The 21716-nt window shown below is 28.8% G+C and overlaps 1 protein-coding gene across 1 annotated transcript in view; it reads left to right on the top strand.

Moving 5' to 3' along the window:
• The window catches only part of LOC141899811 (ubiquitin-like-conjugating enzyme ATG10), an 84053-nt gene extending 66668 nt beyond the window's left edge, over positions 1–17385 (top strand). The window contains exons 5-6 of the mRNA XM_074786353.1: positions 14313–14472; positions 16861–17385. Of these exons, the coding sequence (XP_074642454.1) occupies positions 14313–14415 (103 nt within the window). The 3' untranslated portion in view covers positions 14416–14472; positions 16861–17385. The remainder of the gene's footprint in view (positions 1–14312; positions 14473–16860) is intronic.
• Positions 17386–21716: the final 4331 nt, after the last annotated feature.

Raw genomic sequence — 21716 nt, 5'->3', positions numbered from 1 at the left:
ACACCAGGATTATATAATTTAGAAACATTAGCGCAAGAAATTAATAGAAAAGCTCGGATTATGTTAGGTAGTGATTCTAAATTTAATATTAAATTCATAAAAAGTGAGAGCTCTAATAAAATTAAAGTAAAGTTTGATGATGAAAATATTGGTCCTGATTCATTGATGGTAAGAAAACATGCTTACATGGTAAAAAAACCTATTGCTAAACTGTTAGGAATTCTTTCAGATAATTTTATTTTCGGAAATACATACGGTATATCAAATATAATACCTTTTACACATTTTTATATTTATTGCAATTTAATTGACCCAACAAAAACATTTGAAGCAACTAAAGATACAATTTGTAATTCTAGTATACTAAATATTTTACCATTAAAGAATGTTAAACAATTTGGAACGCAAATAAATTATAATTTAGCTGAATGTGATATTAAACCTTGTATTCCACATCTCAATAATTTTAAATTAGAAATAAGAAATCATAATGGATATTTAATTGATTTGAATAACTTTCCTGTAATTTATGAATTAGTTGTAAGATGTAAAGATTAATTTTTTCATTATATAAATGAATATAACAGTTGGACCGAGTATATGTTTTGGATTTGATTTTAAACGTGAGAAACAAATGAAATTTAACATTAATGATGTAATTACACAAATCAAAAATATTGCATTTTCTAATGAAACAACATTTAAGTATGAAAAAACAATAGATAAAGAAACTTTTAATGTAGAAAAGATTGCTAATTTAAATATAGCTGCAAAGCAGCGATAACGGGTTTTCTGCACAGTCTTAGAATCCTGTTCAACGGTGGATTTCAACAAAGCATTTGATAAGGCTCAACATCAGCCATTACTAAACAGGCTATTAGGAAACAGTATCAATGATAGGTCGTCCAAATGGCTCAGCAGTTATCTCTGAACGGAAACTTGTAACCGAAATCAACGGAACGCCTCATCTTGGAATGAGACGGTCTAGCTAGTGGAGTCACGCAAGGTAGTATCCTAAGTCGTCTTCTGTTTAATGTCCTGACAAATGACATACACAGTAATCCAAAATATACCAGACCGAGTAAATTTCCAAAACGACCTTAATACACTGTTCGACCAAAAAACTTAATGTTCTGACAAAACCACGGGTGACAAAACCAAAATTATGAATTGTCGCGGGTAACAAAACCAAAATATTGAATTGTCACGGGCGACAAAACAAAAATAATGAATTGTCGCGGGCGATAAAAACCAAAATAATGAATTGTCGGGGGCGATAAAACCAAAATATTGAATTGTCGCGGGCGATAAAACCAAAATGATGAATTGTCGCGGACGACAAAAACAAAATATTGAATTGTTGCGTGCGACAAAACCAAAATAATGAATTGTCGCGGGCGACAAAACCAAACTAGGGGTCCAGGGACACCATGCTCACTTGGGAAGTTGTTTCAAATGCTCAACAATCTAACAATTTCAATACATAACGCCCTCTAGTGACCATATACAAAAACCAATGACCTTGAAACCCACCACAATCATAGAACATGTGAGCAGCTATGATTTTGTAATTGATTGTGATAACAAAATATGCCTCGTTACCAATTTAATATGGAAATACTAAGTTATTCTACTATTCAACGCCCCCTGGTGACCATATGCAAAACCCAATGACCTTAAAACTCACCCCAATCGTAGTTCATGTCATGAAATACAACTTTGCAATTGATCATAGTAACAAAATATGCCTAGGTACCAATCTAATGAGGAAATACTAAGCCATTCTACTATTCAACGCCCCCTGGTGACTATATGGAATAACTAATGTCCTTAAAAACTCACCACAATCAATGACGATGTCATGAACTACAACTTTGCAATTGATCATGGTAACAAAATATGCCTTGGTACAAATATAGCAATTCTAAGTTATTGTATTATTCAACGCCCCCTGATGGCCACATACAAAAACCAATGACCTTGAAACTCACCAAAATCATAGAACACGTTATGGGCTACAACTTTCCAATTGAATATAGTAACACAATATGCTTAGGTATCAATTTAATGTGGAAAAACTTTTTCCCACCTACGAATGAGTACTGATGACACCAAGATGGCCGCCAATTGCGTCATAATTGGCTGATCAAAGATACCTGTCCCAGGTATAAAACATCCCTCTCTGAAGAATACCCATCAGCAATTGCAATGAGAAATGGCAAACCAGTAGGAAGCTACGTGACCTAGAATTCTGGCCAAAATTGACATTTTTGGGCACTAAAAAGGTCATAGGACGGCCATCTTGAGTCAGATCGACCCAATTTTCTTATGCTGATGGGCCTTTGGTAGATTCAAATATAAACGAATGATCAAGGTAATTGATCAAAGCGTCTTCAAAATTTCCCACGAAAACTTCGAAAATGTTTAAAAAGTTCCGATTTTGGCAAACAACAATGGCTGCCAGTCGGCCATCTTGAATCTGACAGGGCCAGTTTTTGGGCTGACGATGTGTCTAGGGTAGATACATGTATAAACCAAATATCAAGACATTACCTTGAAGCGTCTTCAAAACTTCCCAAAATAACTGGATTCCGTCTATGGACGGACGGACGGACGAAAAGTGAACGCAATAGCCCGCTGGGACTTAAGTCCCAAGTGGACTGAAAAATAATTGTCGCAGGCGACAAAACCAAACTAATGAATTGTCGCGGGCGACAAAACCAAACTAATGAATTGTCGCGGGCGACAAAACCAAACTAATGAATTGTCGCGGGCGATAAAACCAAACTAATGAATCGTCGCGGGCGATAAAACAAAAATATTGAATCGTCGCGGGCGATAAAACCAAAATAATGAATCGTCTCGGGCGACAAAAACAAAATATTGAATCGTCGCGGGCGACAAAATCAAAATAATGAATTGTCGCGGGCGACAAAACCAAAATAATGAATTGTCGCGGGCGATAAAACCAAAATAATGAATGGTCTCGGGCGACAAAACCAAAATAATGAATTGTCGCGGGCGATAAAACATAATATTGAATTGTTGCGGGCGATAAAACCAAAATAATGAATTGTCGTGGGCGACAAAACCAAAATATTGAATTGTCGCGGGCGACAAAACCAAAAAAAAATTGACGCGGGCGATAAAAACAAAATATAAAACCAAAATAATGAATTGTCGTGGGCGATAAAACAAAAATAATGAATTGTCGTGGGCGACAAAACCAAAATATTGAATTGTCGCGGGCGACAAAACCAAAAAAAAATTGACGCGGGCGATAAAAACAAAATATAAAACCAAAATAATGAATTGTCGTGGGCGATAAAACAAAAATAATGAATTGTCGCGGGCGACAAAACCAATCTAATGAATTGTCGCGGGCGATAAAACCAAACTAATGAATTGTCGCGGGCGATAAAACCAAAATAATGAATTGTCTCGGACGACAAAAACAAGATATTGAATCGTCGCGGGCGACAAAATCAAAATAATGAATTGTCGCGGGCGACAAAACCAAAATAATGAATTGATGCGGGCGATAAAACCAAAATAATGAATGGTCTCGGGAGACAAAACCAAAATAATGAATTGTCGCGGGCGATAAAAACAAAATATTGAATTGTCGCGGGCGATAAAACCAAAATAATGAATTATCGCGGGCGATAAAACCAAAATATTGAATTGTCGCGGGCGATAAAACAAAATAATGAATTGTCGCGGAATGATGCAATCGTGAGTTGAAATAATACCTGAACAAATCGATGCACAGACATTTACTTTATATATCTACTTGAACAATCGAGCCTATTCAGTAATATACTCAGTTTTTACGAAACCTGGAGTTTTTGTTTCAGAGAAATTTGAGTATCAGTATCCGATGCTATATACTAACGTTAACGTTAGTTATCATCGCTCCGTCATGCTAAGTTATACATTTCATGTCAACCAGTATCTACAGGCAGCTGTACAGTGTGTACACACTACATCTGAATACGAGGCTGGAATAACAGGCTCACTTCACGTAGGTTCATGATGAGGAGAAACTCGCAGCTGATCCCCGGAACGACGATGTAGTAACACACGTCGATTCGTCGATGTTTACGGCTCGACAGTGCTTTTAAAATCTAATGTAGTAAATTTCCAGTGTATCGGTAATATGATTTGATGAGGAAAATGGGCTATTGTTAAAATCACTGTTTGAAGACCACGACTGAATGTTAAGTCTGCGGCAATAAATTAGTTCATTTATACTTGAATTGATAATCGAAGTGACAGTCGGCCTGCGGGTTGATTTCGGGATGACGACTCGAAAAACATGTCGCCCCATTGAATGGGGCTAAATTTTCGATGTTTACGGCCCGACAGCGCTTTTGTAACGATGATTCGTGAAAAAACACGCGGGCTATTTGTAGATCTCAGTGAGCTGAACGATATTATATGGATTGTATATGAAACAGCGGTAAGGTAACAAAGCCTATGTTCTTTTGGTAAAAATAGTGTGGAAGAAAATAATAATAATAATAATCACGCGGATATCAATAGGGTTTTCTGTGAAATAACAGAAAACCCTAAATATAGCTGCAAGCAGCGATAACGGGTTTCTGCCTTTCTGGATAGAATGTCGTTCAGGGATGCGAGCAAAGATTTCACCCGAAATCAGTTCGCTACATTCCGTTTTTTTTAAAGAGTGCCACCTAGGGGTCAACTCACAACATGGATATGTTGACCCACATGTGCTATACGCGCATGTGCTACTACGCGCAAAGTACTAATGCGCCAGGTTTTGGGGGAAATAACATCGAGAAGAACGAAGCTACGGTGTTTTTACCATTCCCTAGTGATAGTTTAAGCGCATATTCGGTTAAATGTAGAAAAGATTACTAATTTAATTAGAGAATCTTTAAGATTTTATGAATTAGATGAAGATTTTATCATCGATGATATTAGAAAAATAATAATTGAAATATATACAAATGAAACTAGTAATGAAATAAATGTTGAATTAATCATAAATAAGTTAACTAAATATATCGAAGATAGTAATTTTTTTTAATTAATAAATGAGTGATAATAAGTGGATAATAACTGGATTATATAATGGCGCATTACTATCAGTTGGAACTGTTGGTTATTCAATGGTATTAAAAAATTATTCAAAATGGGAAGTGTTTATGTTGATAGATTTGATATAAATGATATTTTAAAATTAACGTTAGCAGTTACTTTATCTAATTTAACTATTGATTATTTGGAAAAACAAAAATATATTCCTCCCATATATATGCATAATTATTTTACTAAATAAATGGCTTCTGCTGCTGTAACTATTATAGGATCAGCAATTGTTAACGCTTTAGCATTTACTGGTGGCGGTTATTTATTTAAACATATTGATAAAAATGGTTCATTAACAGAACAAAAAAATACATAACTTAGCATTAGAGAAATACAATAAAGCAGCAGAAGAATATAGAGAAAAGAGACAAAACTATATGGATTATATTAACAAGGAATTATATGATCAGAAGATTTCACATAGAGATTTTCAATCAGTTGATGATGCAATGAGTTTATATAACGCGGTAACCAATAAAGAAAAATTACATCTATACAAACCTAAATTATCAGATTATTATACACCAAGTAAAGAACAACAGAAATATGAAATAATTTGGATTTTAGGTGGAACAGTTATTGTTATATTTGTTGCTTATAAGTTTACTAATTAGTAATTTTTTTGCTAAATAAATGGATGATAATATTGATATTATTCCTCATGATATGAATAAAACTAAATGAAAAATATATTTAGAAAAACAAATATTAGAATTTGAAAGTGACTTAAAGATAAAAAAGAAAAGATATTTAAAAAGTAAAATTATATATTATTTGATTATAAGTGGTTCGGTTACAATTAGTTCTGTAATAACATTTCTAGCAATATTCAGTCCATTAACACCTTTAGCTATATCAATTGGTGTATTAGGATTAAGTTCAAGTGTTTTAACTGGTATAAGTTCAAAATTAAATATAAAAAGTAATAAAGAAAAAATTAAAACTAATATAAAAGAAATTAATAAATTAAAGAATACGCTAGATTATATAATAAGTTTAAATGGTCATATAACAGTTGAAGAACAAGATAAATTATTAAAAGAATTAATAAATTATTAATTTTTTAATTATATAAATGGAAGATAGTTTTCCAAAAGCTTTCCAATATAATAAATCAATTAAATATAATATTCCAGCAATAGATTTTAATAAAGATATTACATATAGAAATGAAGCTTTAGATTCATTAATTGATTTATATATTTATGTCACTGAAAGTAATAATTTTCATGTAAAGATGGAAAATATATTCAATGTTTATGAAATTAATTTTGAAAAAGAATTAAGTAAAGCAAAATTATGGATGTTAAAATCAAATATGCAATTCCGGCAAAACCAATTAAATTTTGCTGTTTATTGCGCAACAACAGGGCGCGGAATAAGTTGGAATGATCATTTAAATAAACCAAGTTTACCATTAATATTATCACTCTTTAGATTTCATACATACTTTCAAATAAGATTAATATTAAATGAATTAGAGTGTCCTTTACCAGGGTCTAGATATTTTAAAGAATTAGATAATAACATTAATTTATCAAAGTATTATAAAATATGTTATGAATTTAATATAGATATAAATAATTCTGATTTTAGATCAAAGATGGGAACAATTACAGGGGGAGATTTATCTAAAGTAGAGAAAGCTTTGGATGCAATGAATAATTCACCATTTCCAATCGGAGGTTTTGCTGTCCCTTATACTAAAAAATATAGAAAAGAAATAAAAAATACTAACTCAAAAACGTTTAAATGGAATGAAATACCAAAATATTATATTTATATCAAACAACAACAAAATAATGATGGTTGGGTTAATTTTATTTTAGAAAATATTGAAGGTTTTACTAAAGCTGGTATACAAAGAATAAATCAATCTATTAGAACTTATTTGATATGTATTCTAGGATCACAGGTTGAAACAAGATCCCCAATAATTGGAAATTTAAATACATCATTTGATACACAGAAACAATTCAAAGTATTATTTGAAGATTCAATTCATAATGATAAAAATAGATCTATTCCAGAAAACATTGTAAGATATCAAAATTATTTAGATAAATCACATATTAGATTAAATTATTGTATAGGCCCTAATCTATTAATTATTTCTATTGATTTAGTATTAAAGATGGGAAATATAATTGGTTACAATAATTTAATTAAAACTGCAACAATAAATAATTCATTTGGATTGAATGATATAAAAAAAAAGATTATTACTGCTCCAAAATTAATGGAAGGTGAAAAAAATAAAAAACACATTCAATCAACAGAAACTAAAACTAAGAATATTAAATTAAAAAGTGATTCTAAACCGGATTATAAAACATCAGAAAATATTAAAACTGATAATATTCAACATGATATAATTAAAACTGATAATGATAATAAATTACATGAAAATACTAAATTAGCTTTAACTTGTATAGGAATTGTTATAGGAGGAATATTATATTTTAAATTTTAATTTTTTTATTATATAAATGGATGTAGAAGGTGGAGAAGATATTGGAATGGATCCTTTTGATGAACCTGGCATAACTGATGAACAACAACCTGATATTAGTGAAACAAGTTTTAATGACGGTAATGAGCCAGGACGTAATTCTAATTTAAATACGCCTGATTATATTAAAAATGCAGAATCACAATTAAATCCTGAAAATTTAGACCCAGATTTAGTAAAAAAAGATTTAGATAATTTAAACAAAATACCTAAATTAGAAGATTTAATTGAAAAATCTAAACTTAACATAAATGATGAAGACGTTAGACTTTAAGCAGATCAATTAAAATTTTTAGATAATGGTAAATGTTATTATCGTTTGAAAGATGATTATTATATTGATATCACTTATTTAAAAAAAATAATAACAGAATTAACTTTGAGAAAATTAGATCCAGATAGAATTAAAAGAATTAGTAATAGTAATGTAATAACTGATGTTATAAAACAAGAATTAACTGATAATGATATAGACGTATTTAAACAAAGAATTAATGAATTATTTGAAATAATCAAAAAGAAATAAAAAACAGAAACAACTTCTGAACAGAATATAACTTCCAAAACTAGTAAACTTAAATCAAATAAAGTTCTAATTGAAAAACTTTTACCGAATGGATTAATTGATGCAACAGATCAAGAATTAGAAGATTTAAATATATTTTCTGATAAAGCAATTAGAGAAATTGAAAGTATAAGACATGCATCTGATAAAATTGCGCATGATAAAAGTATAAGAGATTTAAAAATTACAACTTTAGAAGATGAATTATTTAAATCAAGAAAAGAATCGGAACAACTAAAATTAGATAGAGATAATAAAGTTATTGAAGAAATCGAATTTAAAAAAAGAAATGCGTATTTAGAAAAAGAAAAAGATGATTTAGAATATAACATAGAATTACCAAAAGAAGAAATTAAATTATTATTAAAATCATATGATTATAATATTAATAGATTAAAAGTTATTTTTAAAGATTTGTTGATAAAACCAAATTCTGAAATATCATTGAAAGATAGAATAAAGTTATTATTTAAATTAGAAGGAATAACAATTCTTTCAATTCTAACAGCTGTAACTATGTTATTTACAACAATTGGTTTAGCAATATCAAATTCTTTGAAATCTACGCATACACCCAATAAACCGGATAAACCCCCGAATGATAATAATTCTATACAAGATAAAGTTAAGGATGGTTTAAAGAAATTAGCAAAATATTTATGGGAACTATCTAAAAAATCTGCTGCAGCTTTACCAGGAATTATTGCATCAATTGTTGGTTTTATATTGAAATCTGCAGGAAACATTATTAACTTTGCTGCTGAACATATTATTTTATTTTTAATTACAGTTGTAAGTGCTATTATTTTTGGGTTAGTGAATATGATATCAAAAAGATATCAAGAAAAAATAGTAAAAAATGAATAATTAATTTTTTTGTTAAATAAATGAGTGGGAGTTATATAAGTCCTTCTAAGATTTCTAGAATATCTAATGCTATTAAAGCAGAAAGATCACATCATATAATTACTCATAATCCTTCAAATATTAATCCCGATGAAACTTTATATGTCAGAATTCCTCGATTAACACAAAATACTTTTTATGTTCCAAATAGTATTTATTTATAAGCTGATATAAAAGTAACTGGCCATGATAACAATTATGTTGTTGATTATGTTGGGAGATATTTGATTAAAAAATTAACTATAAAGATTGGTCCAGAAACAGTTTTCTCATTAGATGATTATAATTTATTTATGCATTATAAAGATTTATGGTTAACTAAAGAAAATAGAAATAATATGATATTTCAAGGCATCCAATCAGAAAACCATAATGAATTAAGATCTGAAGCCAATAATGCAGTAGTAACTAGTGCCGCAGATAATTTGATTAAAAAGATTTATGGAAGCAAATATAAAATTCCATTAGACTTTGAATTGATAAATAATAATGCACCTTTATATAAATATGTAATTCAAGAAGATATTATATTTGAGATAACATTTGCTCCTGTAAATGAAATTGTTTTATCTAGCGTTGTTAAAGATATGGGTTATAAATTATCGAATATATGTTTAGAATATGACACAGTAACTAATGAAAATATTGCTAGCACAATTCAAACTCAATACAATCAAGGATTTTCATTATTATATGATTATATTGATAAATTTTAAACTGTAACTATTAATGCAAATGATGAAATAATTAATGAGAATATTAACTTCCCAAGAAGATCTATTAAAGGTATATTAATATTTTTTACCATTGCAACATATTCTAATGGCGCAATAAAGATTGATAATTATTATAATCCTGAAATAGCAAAAGTAGAAATAACCATCGAAGGAATAGCAAATAAAATATTTTGTCAAGGAATGAGAATGATTGATCAATGGCCAGAAATTAGAAAACATTTTATGAATGAAAAAGTAAAATCATTTGAAAATTGTAATATTAATCAAAAGGATTATTATACCGGCAATGAATACGCATTATGGTTAGATTTAAGAACAACAGAGGATAATTCATTACATGGTTCTGGGAAAAAACTACACAATACAAAAGATGGAATACAATTATTCATGAAAAAGAAAAAAGGAAGCTTAAATTTTAAAATGCACATTTATATTATATCTGACGCACAATTAAATATTGTAAATTCACAATTAGATAGTATTCAATATTAGAAATATAAAGTTAAAATTAACGATATATAAATGGGTGGTAAAAAAACTCATAATACTAAAGAACAATATTTAAGAAATTTATATTACAACCCTGAGAGTTCGGTTGCTTATTCTTCTACTAAAAATATATGGCGTCAAGTAAAACCAGTTAAATTAGATAAGATAATCCCACAAAATTTAGTTAAATATAAAGATATAAATGAATTTATGTTAGAACAACCAACATACACAACACATAAAAAAATTGTTAGAAAATATAAAACTCGTAAAACTATGGTAAGTTATGTAGATCAACAGTGGCAAGGAGATTTAATTGTTATGAAAAATGTTAAGAAAGATAATAATGATTATTGGTGGTTATTGAATATAATTGATATTTTTAGTCGTTATGTATGGAGCTTCCCACTTTATAGAAAAGATGCTGTACAAACATCAAATGTTTTAAGAAAATTTCTTTCGGATGATAAACTAAAACCAGAAAAAATACAATTTGATGATGGAAAAGAGTTTGATAATTCACTTGTTCATGAACTCTTAGACAATCATAATATTAAATATTTTTCAACAAAATTGGATAAAAAAGCAGCAGTTGTTGAACGATTTAATAGAACATTAAGAACAAGAATGTGGAAATATTTTACAGCAAATTGATGTTTTACCAAAATTTATAGAAGGATATAATAATTCTTATCATTCTTCTATTGGAATGAAATCTATCGATGCTAGAAAACCTGAAAATGCTGAAATTGTTTGGAATAATTTATATGGAGCATTTCTTGTAGATGATTTTAGTGAACCTATACGATCGAAATTTTACTAGAGAAATATATAAAATAAAAAAGGTTATAACAACAAAACCATATGTCTATAAATTAGAAGATTTAGATGGTGAAGAAGTTGATGGCTACTTTTATGAAGAAGAATTGAGTTTAACTACTGAAAATCTAGAACAAGAATATAAAATTGAAAAAGTATTAAAAACAAAAACTATTAAAAGAAAGAAATATTCTTTAGTAAAATGGGTTGGATGGCCAGATAAATTCAATGAATGGATATTATCAAGTAAAATTAAAAATAAATAAATGAATAAGGAATTATTTATATTTGAGCCTCATAATATGTTAATTTCTGGTGTAACAAATTGTGGAAAAACTTATTTTATATTAAATTTATTAGAAACTGTTTATAAAAACTATTTTGATAATATAGTATTATTTTGTCCAACATATGAATTTAATCAAACTTATGATAGAAATATTACTAGAAATAATAAATTTATTATATTAGATCCTAAAACAGTAAAAGAAAATTTAGATAATTGTATAAAAATAGCAATTGATATTTATAAAGGATCAAATACATTATTCATTATAGATGATTGAGCTAATCTACATGATTCAAAAGTTAGAGAGAGTGAGTTATGCTATTTAGCTTTTTCTGGCAGACATTTTGGGATAACAACTTGGATTTTAAATCAAAAATATAATTCAATTGTTAAAGACTTTAGAGAAAACATTAGATTTCTAGTTTTATTCTACAATAAAGATAGAAAATCGATGAAAAATGCACTTGAGGAAAATGATATTATTCCACATGATTTACATAATGAATATATGGATAAGTTGAAAAATATTAAAAGATCAAAATTACTATTTAGATTACAACACCCATTTAAATATGAATTTATTTAAATTCAACTAGCTTGTTAATCTAGTTGAATTCTAGTTACATTCTAGTTTAATTCTAGTTATTGGTAGTTGGAACAAAAATCAACTAGATTTAACAATATTTTAACTAGCTTGTTAATCTAGTTTAATTCTAGTTACATTCTAGTTGAATTCTAGTTATTGGTAGTTGGAACAAAAATCAACTAGATTTAACTAGAAATAAACAAAAACAACAATATTTCAACTAGCTTGTTAATCTAGTTGAATTCTAGTTACATTCTAGTTGAATTCTAGTTGCAACATCACAACTAATTTTTTTGTTATATAAATGGTAGGTGAAAAGAAAATAAAATCTAAAAATGGTGATGTTCCAATTGAAAAAACTTTAGATGATTTAGGAATAACAGAAACAAAATTAACTCCAGATGATGGTGCTTTAAATAATGTTACGACAAATAATAATTATGAATATTATCTTTATTGTAAACATCAATTAGAAATATTAATAGCATCTGGAAAATGTAAAAATTTTATCGGTAAAAATTTAACTTATAATGAATTAGATACAATGAAATCAGATGAAATTATTAGATTATTTAAGATTAATGAAACCGCGAGAACAGCTAGAATTAATGACGCGATATCAGATAATGTAGTAAAAGGTTATAGTAAATTATGTAATTATATGCTGCCAATTCAAGATGAAAATAGATTATATGCTGATTTAAAAAATGATTATTTAGTTATGACTGAATTAAATAAATGGATTGGATATTTATCATTTCAATTAGGTGGATTTATGACATTATTACCAACTGTTAGTTAAAACATTTTCAAATATTGAAAGTAAAAATATTTCTATAATAAATGAACAAGGTGGAAGAAGTGAAGAAAAAACCGAGATCACAGAAACAAATTGAATGGTCTCGGCAATTAGGAATTAAATCACAAGAATATAAAAAAGCTGTAAAAGAAAAAATAAGTAATAAAAATGTTAATAAAAATGGTGAAAATATTGTTCTTTCTACTCCTTCTAATGAAAGAATATTTGATAAATGTCTATATTTTACAGTTGGATTTGTAATTGTATTCATTTTGATTGGGTGTAATTGGTATAAGAAATCAAATAAAATTCATGATATTAATAATTCTGAAACAACTGCTATCAAAAATGAAAATACTTCTGAAATTCCAAAATTGACATTAAAAAAATGGATTAATATTTTAGAAAAAAAGCAAAAAAAATAATTTTTTTTAATTAATTGAATATCTCACTACTTTTGTCTATCTATGCGGAGCAATTAAATTGTCCAGATAAGTCATTTCGGATTCTAGCTATTCATCATTTTTATTAATTTATTTTTTTAAATTTAATCAACAATTTCTAAATCATGATGGCCATCTTCATTTTTTCCATGATAGATTATTTTAAATCCCAAATCTTTTAATTCCTCTGTACTCAATGAAACCCATTTATCAGGTAAAAATACTTTAAATTCTCGCGATGTACTAACATTACAGTAGCTTAAATTAGCTGATACTTTCTCTCCATATTTAGTTTTTATCTTTTCTAATTTCAATATTTTATGTTCAATTTCTTTTGTAACATCAACTAACTTTTTTATTTCAAATTGTTTTTTTGCTGGTTTTATTCTGTTATTTATTGTTGCTAAGAATGCTTTTCTATCTCCCATTTATTAGGAAAAGAAATTACTTGTGGTGATGAGTGGTGTCTAGTACTCTAGTACTCTGGTATGAAAACGCCATCTTCTAATTACTCATTTTGCATTTTGACCGATTTATGCATCAGAGGATCTTGCATTCAGTTCTGTTTTTGTTTTCATTATTCAATAGGACCTAACAGTTCATGCAAAAACCACAGTCAGTCATGATTACCCTAACAGTCTTACACCGTTGATACGAACCTTGTGTAGGCGAAAGTGCCGAAATTGTTGTATTAAATGGGTTTGTGTATCCAAATCTTGATTGATATAAATTTCTTGGCTGGGAAATGACGGAAAACTCGGGATAAACTAGTTTCGTCTTTTTAACAGAATCACATTGATGAGGTTTAACAATACAAATAACTTGGCTAAATTGTTGGCAGAAAAATGAAATTCACTTTCAGCATAAATGAAAATCGTAAGACAAATTGACCTTATATAAATAAGTCTGTGGCCCTCCCAATCAACATCGTCATAGAACATTTGCCGGCAGATGTAAAACATTTACCACTTAATACCTTACCGCAGTATAATCTACCAATGCTTCAAGGCCCATGGGCTTATTGTTCCAAATTCCTCTTCTCATTTCAGAAATTACACTGTCACTTGGTTGAGTGCTGTTGGTCCGATTGTTGGTTTGAATCTACCTTTGTGTTACCACATGCTAATGGGTAACATCTCAGACGACAGCTGATAAACTATGATCCAGAAATCTGATATGTGAACCAGTTCATTTTGCAGTTCAGATAAGGTAAATAAGGTACATTGGAAAATACAAAAAAGGAAGCAACTGTCGATAAGGGCCACGTGCATTTATCTTTACATTACTTTGATTATAGAAAAACGCAAAACGAAACTTGTAGAGCAAAAACAAACTTTTCATTTTTGCGCCCTAGCAAAAACGAATTTTACCACGCAAATTGAAAAATTATAGAGCAAACACGAAAATATTCGCTTTTGCTCTATGATTTATCGTTTTTTGGTCCATTATATGTTTTTGAGGCCTTGATTCTTGATAGTAGACATTGCGCGTTATTGTGTTGTGGGCGGTTACCACCATTGTTTTGAAGCATTTCGATGCAGCCTATGTTCCATTTGGAATGCTCAAATGATGCGCTACAGGGAGGAATGCTTATGTCTCGAGAAGTGACGAAATCGATTATTCCACCCCTCACAAGCATTGTTTGTTTGAGTCGATCATTATGCCGGTTTATTCATTGCCCATTCCAAGATTCAGGAGTAAGTCGCCAATTTACTAGTCTGTCGGCTTCATTGCCAACTTACATTTCCCGGTATAGCCCATTCATATATGTGGTGTCGAAGTAGTTAAAGGGCAAATGCTATCAGAATTGTGCTTTCCATGATTTCTTAACGAGAAGAAATTGAAGTACTATAAAGACCTGAGAACTGTCTGATCGAAAAAAGTATCTCTCCGTAAATTAGTCATTTATCCTTCATGTCATGCGTTTTTGAATATGGCCACCAATGGGCGTTGAATAATACAATAACTTAGTATTTCTAGATTCTATTCGTACCTATTCATATTTTGTTACCACAATCAATTGCAAAGTTGTAGTTCATGATATGGTCTATGATTCTGGTTAGGTTCAAGGTCATTCGTTTTTCTATATGGTCACCAGGGGGTGTTGAATAGTAGAATGACATAGTATTTCCATATTATATTGGTACAGAGGCATATATTATTATCACAATCGATTGCAAAATTGTAGATGCTGACATGTTCTATAATTGTGGTGAGTTTCAAGGTCATCAGTTTTTATGCCCCCACAACGTGTTGGGGGCATACTGTGTTCACTTTGACGTCCGTCTGTCCATCCGTCCGTCAACTTTTTGCTTCAATTTGCTACAGTTTATTCTTATCTTGACCAAACTTGGTATGAAGCTAATATGGGCCAAGAGCTAAAAATATATAGAGCCGTTTTCCCAATTTGATCTCTAGGGGGCGCTGTACAGGTGGCGCTTGTAAAATTTTCAAATCGCTACTTGTCCTACTTATTGTCCAATGTTGACGAAACTTGGTATGTAGATACTATGGGCAAAGCGCTTACAAGTTAGAGCTGTTGTCCCAATTTGATCTCTAGGGGGCGCTGTACGGGTGGCACTTGTAAAATCTTTAAATCGCTACTTGTCCTACAATTATAATCCGATCTTGACGAAACTTGGTTTACAGATACTACAGGCCAAGAGACAGAATGTTATCGACCGTTTTCCAAATTTGATCTCTAGGGGGCGCTGTACAGGTCACACTTGTAAAATCTTTTAATCGCTACTCGTCCTACAATTATAGTCTGAAACTTGGTATGTAGATAGTATGGGCCAAGGGCTAAAATTTTATAGTGCTAGGAAAACGCTTTAGATTTCTAAAATATTTTTGGGGTTGGGCCCAAACCCCCCAAAATTATTTCACGCTGTCGGTGCTTCGAGTGCTGCCAGCTGCACCGTCAGCTGTTTCACGTGTGCAGATTATTAAAGTCGGCGTTCTCATCTCTGGGGTTCAATTCTGTAAGAAATATCATGATAAATTGGGAAAACTGACGTTGAATTTCTGAACTTTCCTCAGTCTAAATAATAGAGAAAATAAAATTTGAATATCATACCTGCTCTGTATGAAAATGCTCTCTATTCTTGGCTTCAAGTGTGTCTTGATATATTTCAAAGCCTTTGACCACAAATGATTAATGCTAGTGAATACATCGGTCGATAAAGAACGAATTTCCTTGTGTTGGGTTCTTGTGCCATTCGACATTAACAGGAATAAATCAAAGGTTTTTCTTTGTTGAAGATATATGGGCGCCAACATTATTTGACCAAATTTCCACATTAACCAACAGCAATATGATTTAATTAATTCCAACAAATCTCTGCTGGTCAAATCGATTTGCGAAATTTCAAATGAATTTTGGTTCTCGTATTAAAAATGCTTTTATCCTTACTGAGTAAAGGTTATTCCTATTTCCTAGATGAGTTGGGCGAAGGTGTCTGATAGCTGTTAAAAAATCAAAATGTCGACTGTTTCAACTGGGCTTCATTTAGGCGCTGCTAAAACAACTAATTCTAAGTTAACTTAATGTTCAAGGCATCAATATTCTAGAACCCGGCTACGACCTTTTAATTTTAGGTGTTCCTGTACACACAGCCAAACTATGGAAACTGTTCAAGAGAATGCATGCTGTCAGGACACAGTGGTATTGGAACCGTAGCGACTGCAGCGGCAAACGCTGGGGCAACGATTTACTGAATGACTTTTTTTTCTTTGAATAATACGTTTTTGAAGAAAATTGAGTAAATTCGCTGCGCAATATTTAGAACATGTCCAAAATCGGTTCTAACCTGCCTCTGGTTACCTCGTAATTGGACGAAGCAGGACATGAGCTGGAATGGCAAGATGTTCTCAGTTGTATCATTGATCATCTTAGTTCAAATACGATAGTCTATTTACATGTTTGGCGCTTACGAGTGGCATGGTCAAGGTACAAACAGCAGTACAAAGCAAACGACGTTGATGGACCTTGGCCATATTTCACTTTGATGCACTAGGCTATATTTCTATCCACTTAGGCTAGAGGTCGATTTTAAATTTCAAGGACATCAAGCGGCTGCAAAATATCTACCTAATTTAAAGCAATAACACAAATAAAATATGTCGTGATATTACATATGTCAACTATTTTTCGTTTACCAGTTTGTATTCATCTGTGTTTTGATTAGGGATACATATGGAAAGGAATAGGTTGAGGTACAGCAAAGAACAGTGTAATTGGAAAAGACGTGAGAATGCTAAATCAGTAATAGGGGTAATGGGCTTTCATACCAGAGGTCGAAAGGTCGAGCCCATTAAAAACAAAATATTAAAAGTAATTAAAAAACTATAATATATTTTCATAACCGCGTGTATTTTATATCAAAACTAAATATTTATTATAAGATATCAATAATATAAAAAGCATATTGTATTAAATCAATTGGTCGCTCCGCTTCGCTATCGCTCCGCTCCACGACCAATTGATTTAATTACAATACACAAATTTTAATAATCAAATATATTCAAATGATAATAATTATTCTATTATTCAACCGAAATACACGCGGTTATGAAAATATATTATAGTTTTTTAATTACTTTTAATATTTGTTATTAATGAACTCGATCATTAAACCTTTGATACGAAAGCCCATTACCCCTATTACTCTTAAAATATTCACATATATATGAATAACATTTAAATCATTGAACTTCTAAAATCAATTTTAATAAAAAATATAGTATTAAAATGGAAGCAAATAAATACTACTGCCCAACATGTAATATCGATATAGACAAGTCTCAAAAAGCAAGACACAATAAAACTAGAACACATTTAGAGAATAAATTGAAATTAGAATATGAAGATGATATATTAGAAAATGAATTAGAAGAATTAAAGGATGAAAAAGAAACATACAAATGTGATACATGTAATCAATCATTCAGTGATAAAAGATATTATAAAGAACATTTAAAATCTATAAGTCATATTAGAAATAAGAATAATGATATTATAGGTGAAGATTATTTTGATAATGATAACGATAAGAAACAGAAAACAATTAAAAGAATAAAAAATAAATTAAACAATAAAAGACCATATATGGAAGATGTAAGAAATTATATTAATTCATTAGATAATAAAAAAGATATAGAGATAACCGAAGCATTTAAAAGTGATATTGGTCCAGCAGCTATCGAGTTTAAATTTCATAAAGGTAAAACATTAGAAGAAAATAAAAAACATTTAGAAAATATGAAAGAAATAATAAAAATAATTACAGATGTTGAATATCCAAAAATTAGTATATCAGTTAAAGTAAAGTTTATAAAATCTGAAGATAAACCAATATATAATATAAATTCTCATTCACAACATATTATATCTAAACAACATATAGATGATAAATTAAATAAATGTTATAATGAAATAAAAAGTAAAATAGAAGAGAAATATTTTGAAGGATCAGGTTTAATATTTGATGAAATAATATTTATGACTTTACATGTTTATAACACAAAATATAATAAGTTAACTAAATCAAAACCAATTGATGAAAATAATTTATCATATTATAAAGATGATAGTATAAATGGAACAAGTTATATTAAACTACCATTTAAAACTAATGGTGTAATAAATATACAAAATTTTGATAATAAATGTTTTCTATGGGCTACAATAAGTTGTTTACATCCAACAGAAGATATTACACATAGTTTTAGATTAACTCATTATAAACCATTTGAAAATAATTATAAGATAGATAAGTATCCTGTTAGAATTAAAAATATTCCAAAAATAGAAAGAGATAATAATTTAAAGATAAATGTATTTGATTTAATTAAATTACCAAATACAAAAGGTAACAACATAAAACATTATACATTAGAACCTTTATACCTATCAAAAGATTATGATTCAAACGATGTTATAGATATACTATATTATGAAAATCATTACATGTGGATTAAACAAATCGATTTATTTTTCAAATCAGAAAATGATCACCATAAAATATATCTATGTAGAAAATGTTTACATAGATTCAGTAATGAAAGTACATTATTAAATCATAAACAACTATGTGATAATCATGATTATTGTAAATTAGTTTTACCAAATGAAAAAGATAAAATATTAGAATTCAAAAAATATGATTACAAAAATAAAGTACCATTTGTAATATATGGAGATTTTGAATCATTAAATAAAGAATTAACTGATCAAGATAGAAAAGAAATATATTATAAAAGAAAGAAATTAAATTCTAATGAAAGTGATTTTTCAGATGAACCACCCAAAACAAATACTATTAAAAAGATTCATCAATCAGCTGCAGCTTTCGGGTTATATATTAAATCTGATTATCCAGAACTAATTGAAAGTGAATATTATCATTACAGAAATGAAAATGTTATCAATCATTTTTGTGACTTATTAATTGAATATGAAATAAGATTTAATGAAAAGTTAAATAAAAATATAGAAATAATTATGACAGAAGAAGATAAAGAAGTATTTGAGTTTACAGATAAATGTTATTATTGTGAAAAGATATTTAATTATAAAGATAAAAAAGTAAGAGACCATGATCATTTGAATGGAAAGTTTAGAGGCGCTGCACATGAGAATTGTAACTTACAAGCTAAGAAAATTAACTTTGTACCAGTTATATTTCATAATCTATCGGGGTATGACGCACATTTATTTATCAAACAGCTATGTTATAAAATAGAAGAAATCAATAATGAAATAGAAATATTAAATTCAAATAAATCAAAAGATAAAATACCAACTTATAAATTTAGAATGTTAGCTAAAACATCTGAGAATTATATATCATTCCAATTTGGTTGTCTAAGATTTATAGATTCATATAGATTTTTAAATAGTTCATTAGATAACTTATCTAAATCATTAGTTGATGATGAATTAAAAATATTAAAAGAATATTACCCAAATAATGATGATTTTCAATTAATGAGATATAAAGGAGCAATTCCATATTCTTTCTATAAAAATCATAATGATTTTAAAATAACTGAATTATTGAAAGAACAATTCTATGATGAATTAAAAAATGAATATGTTAAAGATGAAGTTTATAATAGAACATTGAATATTTGGAATCATTTCGAAATTAAAAATCATGGGCAATTAGTAGATTTATATTTAAAATCAGATGTATTATTATTAACCGATATATTCGAAAGGTTTAGAGATGTAAACCTAAAATATTTTAACATTGATCCTTGTCATTGTTATTCTAGTCCAGGATTAACATGGGATTGTGGATTAAAATTTACAAATATAAAAATGGATTTGTTAACAAATATAGATCAATTACTATTATTTGAAAAATCTATAAGAGGAGGTGTTTCAGGTGTATTGGGTGATAGATATTTCAATGTAAATGATAATCCTGGATATAAATTATTATACATAGATGCAAATAATCTTTATGGTTGGGCAATGATGGAACCACAACCTTATGGGGTGTTTGAAATAACTGAAGTTTTACAAATTGATAAATTTGATTGGAAGAAAAGAATCCTAGATATTGCAGATGATTCAGATACTGGTTACTTCTTTGTTGTAGATTTAGAATACCCTGAAAATATTAAATTCAAATCTAGAAATCTAGCTTACTGTCCCGAACATAAAACTGTTAAACATGAAGAATTATCAAATTATCAAAAAAGAATTAAACCTGATAATCATATTCATACTGAAAAGTTAATGGTAACTCAAGAAGATAAATATAATTATGTTGTACATTATAGAATGTTGAAGTTTTATTTGAATCAAGGAATGATATTAAAAAAAGTACATAGATATATTTCATTTAATCAATCTAAGTGGTTAGAAAAATATATAGATTTTAATACTACACAGAGAACTGAAGCTAAAACTGATTTTGAAAAAGACTTCTTCAAGTTAATGAATAATGCATTTTATGGTAAGACTTGTGAGAATATTCGTAATAGAAACGACATTGAGTTAGTTAGTAATGGTAAAAGAATTAGACATTTGCAATCATATCCTAAGTTTATAGGTAACAAAATATTTGATGAAAATTTAGCAGCAGTTAAGATGAGAAGAACAAGTATGAAATTTAATAAACCAATCTATGTTGGTGCATCGGTTCTAGAAATTTCAAAATTATTAATGTATCAATTTTACTATAACATATTACAACCCCATTTTGGAGAAAAAAATATAGAAATATTATATCTAGATACTGACAGTTATATATTAAAGATAAAAAGTGATAATATAAAAGATGATTTAAAAATATTAAATCATCATTTTGATTTTAGTAACTATCCTAAAAATCATGAATTGTTTAGCAATGATAATAAAAAAGTTCCAGGGAAGTTTAAGGATGAATTAGGTGGTGAAGAAATGATAGAGTTCATTGGTATTAGATCTAAAATGTATTCAT

Source organism: Tubulanus polymorphus, chromosome 2 (genome assembly GCF_964204645.1).
Source record: "Tubulanus polymorphus chromosome 2, tnTubPoly1.2, whole genome shotgun sequence".
Lineage (NCBI taxonomy): Eukaryota > Metazoa > Nemertea > Palaeonemertea > Tubulaniformes > Tubulanidae > Tubulanus > Tubulanus polymorphus.
Note: the sequence above shows the minus strand (reverse complement) of the source record. Positions and strands in the feature narration are given on the sequence as shown.